Raw genomic sequence first — 6,000 nt, 5'->3', positions numbered from 1 at the left:
GCTGCTGCTCTGTTCACGTCGTCGATGACTGCATCTGTGATTCGCCCACTGTCCAGGGATTTGTGACGGGGGGGAAGGATGGCATCGTGGAGCTTTGGGACGACATGTTTGAGCGCTGTCTGAAGACGTACGCCATCAAGAGAGCGGCACTGTCTCCGACCTCAAAAGGTTCCCCACCTGAACCCAAATTGAACCCCAGTTTAATCAGAGTCTAGGCCTGTTTTAAATTCAGGGCAGGTTTAATCCCTGTTTAACAAGTATTTGATCCCACTCAAATATCACTTTAATCGTATTTTACTCCCAGTTTAATCCCATTTTAGTCCCAATTTAGTCCCAATTTAGTCCCTGTTTTGTCCAAATTCAGTCCCAGTTTGACCCCAGTTTAATCCCAAAGTGATCCCAGTTTAAACTCAGATTACCTTCTGATTAATGTAAATTCAAACCAGGTTTAGTCAAAATTACAAATACCAGTTTAACCCCCTTTTACTAACAATTTAATCTGTTTGTCCAAATTGAATCCCAGTTTAATTCCAGTATAATGCCAAATAATGCACATTGTATGCACTTTTTAACCTTAGATTTTATGCAGTTTATTTGCAAATGAACCCCGGTTTCTTTTTAATCCCATTTTAATCCATGTTTAACCCTAATTAAATCCTACTTCAACACATTTTTTATCCCACTTTTAACTCTTTGGGCTGGTTTAACACCAGTTTTGAACTAATCCCAGTTTTGAGCCAATTCGGACCCCAGTTTTGAGCCAGTTTAGATGTAGTTAAACTCCAGTTATGACCCAGTTTAGAACCATTTTAGTCCCGGTTTAATGGGAGCTCAACCCCATTTTTGAGTCAGTTTTACCCAAGTTTATTCCCAGTTTACCTCCTGACAGTCTAAGTTGTGGGCGGTTTGATTGATCTCTTTTCTTCTGATCAGGTCTGCTGTTGGAGGACAACCCGTCCATCAGAGCCATCACTCTGGGTCACGGTCATATCCTGCTGGGAACCAAGAATGGAGAAATCCTGGAGATCGATAAGAGTGGTCCAATGACACTGCTGGTCCAGGTGAAAACATCCAGATAGAAATGATGAAAGGAACAAAAGCTAAGATTCTTTTTTGCGTTTCCTGTTTCTGGGATTTTGTGGCCCGTAAGATTCTGTTATGTCCTTATTCAATCAAGCTCCAGAGTGATGGAATTGATCAGAGCCTCAAATATTATCCATGATCAGAGCCGGATTAACGCAAAGGCAGACTAGGCACGTGCCTAGGGCCCGACAGGGGGGGGGCCCAGACAGAGGGACAAAAAAAAAAAAAAAAATTTTTTTTTTTTTTTTTTTTTTTTTTTTTTTTATATTAATGGTTGATAACATGCCGGTAAAAACCTAAGGCATATATATATATGTGCATTATTACTATATTTAGTATACATACATATATATATACGCATACATACGCACAGGGCCGCCGCAAGGGATGTGCGAACCGTGCGACCGCACGGGGCCTCGCGCCCCAAGGGGCCTCGCGCTATCGGCCGTTTTTTTTTTTCCCCAATTTTTTTCCTTTTTTCCCTTATAAATATCAACAGTCACGTTCCATTACAGACCTAAATGTGTACTAGTCTGTGCATATCAATAAATATATGTGCAATGATGACGCGTGTCTGTTGTTCAATACAACTGATCAGACCAAGCGCGGACACAAGCTAGTCTGATCCAGACGGGTGGAGTTGGAACAAACTGTCACACAATGTCAAGAGAACGAGACAGATTCAGGAAATTTCCATCAGGGGATGAAAAAAGAAAAAAACAAAAGAAAATGGAAGAGTTTAATGCCTCTCTGAAAGGCACGTTTGATAAATTTGTTACAAAAATCACCGATCCGACCGGGTCTCAAGCAGCCGCGGGGCCCTGCGTCGAGGTAAGCCCAGATGATGATGAGGCAGGGTAAGGTATCCAGTATTTTGCTAATTGGAGAGTTAAAATTGCGCATATAGACACCCGATCCGACCCGAAAAACCCAAAAATTTCGCGCGCGCTCGCTACGCTCACGCGCGAGGGCCCCCCTGGCTATTTCACACAGGGCCTCGCAAATCTCTCAAACGGCTCTGCATACGCATACACATACATACATATACACATACAGACATACATACTACAGCACACTTTGTCTCACTGCAAATTGTATTGGTCTTTGTAGATTTTACTTCTTATTTAACTATTCAATTTAATCAACACATTTAATTAAGATTTTCTGCAAAATGCTCACAATTGATAAGATAAGGATAATTTAATAGCATTTAATAGAGCATTGTAATAACGTATAAATAATAAAAATCTAAAAATAGTCTGATAGACTGTTTAATATACAACACATGACTTATTTTGGAATACAAAGAACCAACTTGACTATGACTTTGCTATGTAAAATGTGAATTAAGTTTTATTAGTAACTTTGGTAAGTTTAAGATTTCATAAATAACATCGATGGAGGGGGGCCCAAAAATCACAGGCTGCCTAGTGTAGTCCATTTATTTAATCCGGCTCTGTCCATGATGATGCATAAAGTTACACTTTAAGAAGATTTATGAATTTAAAGCTCCAAATCAGGTTAAGATAAACCATCCTAACTAACTAACATGAATATAGCTGAGGCTAGCTGAGCTAGCGTGGCGCACTAGGGTCACTTCAGGTTAGAAACATTTGTGACAGAGAAACAGATAAAAGCCCATCAAACAGTTTATTACTTTATAAACCTGGAAATTTGGAAAAATAACTCTTTCAGATCCAAATCTGATGCATGCCTGAGTCGGAATCAAATCTCATGGAGTCAGAATATGCCCCAGTTGGCTGCAGGGGGATCCAGGACTAGTAGACCTAAAACCAGGACTAGTATAACCGAAACCAAGACAAGTGGAGATGAAACCAGGACTAGTAGGACACACGAGGACTGGTAGAACCGAAACCAAGACTAGTAGGACTGAAACCAGGACTAGTATAACTGAAACCAAGACTAGTACGACTGAAACGAAGAGTAGTAGAGTTGAAACCAGGACTGGTAGAGATAACACCAGGATTAGTAGGACTAAAACCTGGACCAGGAGAGCTCCAGTGGGACCAGCTGCTGAATCAGTCAGACCAAACTACCAGCATGGCGATGTGATCTTGGTTCCTCCAGTCGATGCAGCTGTTGAGCTAGCGGTGAACATGTGCAATAGGACTTCCCCTTTCAAATGTTGTTTCGGTTGGACATGAGCTTTGGACACTGCTACAATCCGAGATATTCAGAGTCTGGATTCTGGGGCAGTTCCTGATACAGTCTTGATAGTCCTTTCTGGTGCCCTTTCCTTCGTAAAACATCTGGACCCCTGATTCACCATGCTGGTTAAGGGTTATGAACACGAAGCTCAGGTCATGTGATCATGTGACACGTCCGTCTGCAGGAGGAAGTGCTAATCTGTCTGTGCTGTGCTGCGTTCAGGGCCACATGGAGGGGGAGGTGTGGGGATTGGCGGCTCATCCTCTACTTCCTGTCTGCGCTACTGTTAGCGATGACAAAACCCTGAGGATCTGGGAGCTGTCAGCCAATCACAGGATGGTGGCTGTTCGCAAACTCAAGAAAGGTGAGACAACCACCGGCACATACGTTTGCGTCCATGTAGCACCTGTTTGACACGTTACCTGTGTTACCTGTCAGGCGGCCGGTGCTGTGCCTTCTCTCCAGACGGTAAAGCTCTAGCGGTGGGTCTGAACGACGGCAGCTTCCTGGTGGTGAATGCCGACACGCTGGAGGACATGGTGACCTTCCACCACCGCAGAGAGCTCATCTCAGACATCCGCTTCTCCCAAGGTACCTGAACTCACCATGCAGGTGTGACAGGTGGCTGGTCAGCTGTGATGACTCAGGTGTGTGTTCCAGATTCAGGGAAGTACCTGGCAGTGGCCTCCCAAGACTCCTTTGTGGACATCTACAACGTCCTGACCAGTAAGAGAGTGGGTATCTGTAAAGGAGCGGGGAGCTACGTCACCCACATCGACTGGGACTCCAGAGGTGAACCTGCTCATAAAATACCCAGAGAGGTTTGTGAAACTGTGTCCAGGCTGTTGTTCCAGACTTCCTGATGTTGCCTCCGCAGGTAAGCTGCTGCAGGTGAACACCGGAGCTAAAGAGCAGCTCTTCTTTGAGGCTCCACGAGGACGCAAGCAGAACATCAGCGTGGCCGAGGTTTGAATTATCTCCATCATCCGTTCTCTCATCCGTGTGTATACTCTGAGATAAAGAGAGATGGTGCAGTCTCAGTTTCAGTCGCATGTCTTGGTGTTTACTCGAACTACTGGGGTGTCCCAAGGCTCTGTACTAGGACTCCTTCTAATTTCCACTCAAAGGAGTTCTCAAAACACCCTTATGCAGATGATACCCACCTTTACCCGGCATTCTCAACAGAAGTTTCAGCTTGAATCTTAGCTTATCATAAAAACTGGCTTTTAATTCAGCAACTTATAAAAAGGGGGTCCTTACTGAAGACCAGGTCTTCAAATCACTTTAAAACAGTAAAACAGTCATAGGGGACTCACTAGACCAGTGGTTCCCAAACTGTGTGCCGCGGCACACTGGTGTGCCTTGAGGCAAGTCCAAGTGTGCCGTGGGATTTTGTGACAACCATAGCCTACTGCAATATTGTATACAACTAGACAAAAATAATTATTTTAATTTACTATATACTACTTTGAATGCACTCATTCCATAATACAGAGGCAAACTCTTTATCTAAAAACTATTTTAAAAAATCCTCAAAGAGGATCCCACATTTCGCAGTTCGCGCAGTTGCGCAGGTGGTTGAAATGGGTGTGTTGAAGCCCAATTTGATAAAGTTTAAATATTTTTGTGAAGTATTTTGTTAATAAATATTTCATGAGTAGAATAGTTGTCTTTGCCATATCTTATTTGGCATTAGTAAATAATAAACTTAACAGATAAACAGATGATATTAGTGATAACACGTGTTATAAGGCTATTCTGCACAATAGGTGTGCCTTGAAATTTTTATTTGTCCTTTGGTGTACCTTGGGCACAGAAAGTTTGGGAACCACTGCACTAGACCACTGCCTCTTGCTGCACATCATCTAGTAGCCATGGTCTGCAGCTGTGCCTGCTGGTCTCCCAGCGGGCACAGCGAAGCCTCTACAGATAGTCTGGAGATTCTGTTGAGGACCAGGACTCTGATGAGGACCAGGTTTCTGTTGAGGACCAGGACTGATGAGGATCAAGACTCTGATGAGGACTAAGACCCTGATTAGGACCAGGACTCTGATTAGGACCAGGACTCTGATGAGGACCAGAACTCTGTTGTGGACAAGGTTTCTGATGAGGACCAGGGCTCTGACGAGGATCAGGACTGTGATGAAGACCAGTATGAGTCTGACTTTGCTGGACTGTTATTTTTGGTTGATGAATATTTATTCAATTAGAATTAGAATACGAATCCTGAGATTTAAAATGTTGTTTTCTTGCCAGAACAAGAGTCACGACACATGTGGCAACAATTATACACGACTCATGTTTATAATCACCAACAACCTTCATCAACGACTGCCAACATTTAAGGATAAAAGTACCACTTGTTTCAGAACTTTAAGGTTTTCAAAGGTCCTTATCAACATGCTGGTGATGATCAATCACAACTAATGTTTAAAAGCCTGGAGTGACCCCAGATGTTTGAGGTTCACGTGGGTTGGAGCTGATTCCAGGTGTAGCAGCAAAACATCAGCATAATCCAGCAGAGAGCATCATTAACCAAACCTCCCAACGATCTGTACTGTAAAGCTAGCTCAGTCTTCAAACCTTGGTAAGTGGTGACAGATGGAAGACTCCTCAGTCTGACCTGAGTTTAGCAGAAGGGCGTCAGCAGTTCTTTATATCAGTCAGACATGTTTGTAGTTAGTTTGCTTGTGTCATTTAGCTTCACGGACATGTAGAGTGTCATCTGCATAGAGAGGTTGTCTGATA

General features: G+C 43.3%; 2 protein-coding genes across 2 annotated transcripts in view; one reads left to right on the top strand and one right to left on the bottom strand.

The window, feature by feature from the left end:
* Positions 1-6,000, bottom strand: part of LOC133445838 (E3 ubiquitin-protein ligase TRIM39-like) — a 205,187-nt gene that overhangs the window by 165,254 nt on the left and 33,933 nt on the right. The window lies entirely within an intron of this gene.
* The window catches only part of LOC133445813 (echinoderm microtubule-associated protein-like 6), a 56,448-nt gene that overhangs the window by 31,135 nt on the left and 19,313 nt on the right, over positions 1-6,000 (top strand). Inside the window, exons 19-24 of the mRNA XM_061723279.1 lie at positions 57-168; positions 934-1,061; positions 3,475-3,616; positions 3,691-3,843; positions 3,913-4,044; positions 4,130-4,218. Coding sequence (XP_061579263.1) covers positions 57-168; positions 934-1,061; positions 3,475-3,616; positions 3,691-3,843; positions 3,913-4,044; positions 4,130-4,218 — 756 coding nt within the window. The remainder of the gene's footprint in view (positions 1-56; positions 169-933; positions 1,062-3,474; positions 3,617-3,690; positions 3,844-3,912; positions 4,045-4,129; positions 4,219-6,000) is intronic.

Source organism: Cololabis saira, chromosome 1 (assembly GCF_033807715.1).
Source record: "Cololabis saira isolate AMF1-May2022 chromosome 1, fColSai1.1, whole genome shotgun sequence".
In the NCBI taxonomy this organism is placed as follows: domain Eukaryota; kingdom Metazoa; phylum Chordata; class Actinopteri; order Beloniformes; family Belonidae; genus Cololabis; species Cololabis saira.
The sequence above is the reverse complement of the archived record's forward strand: the minus strand, read 5'-3'. Positions and strand labels throughout refer to the sequence as shown.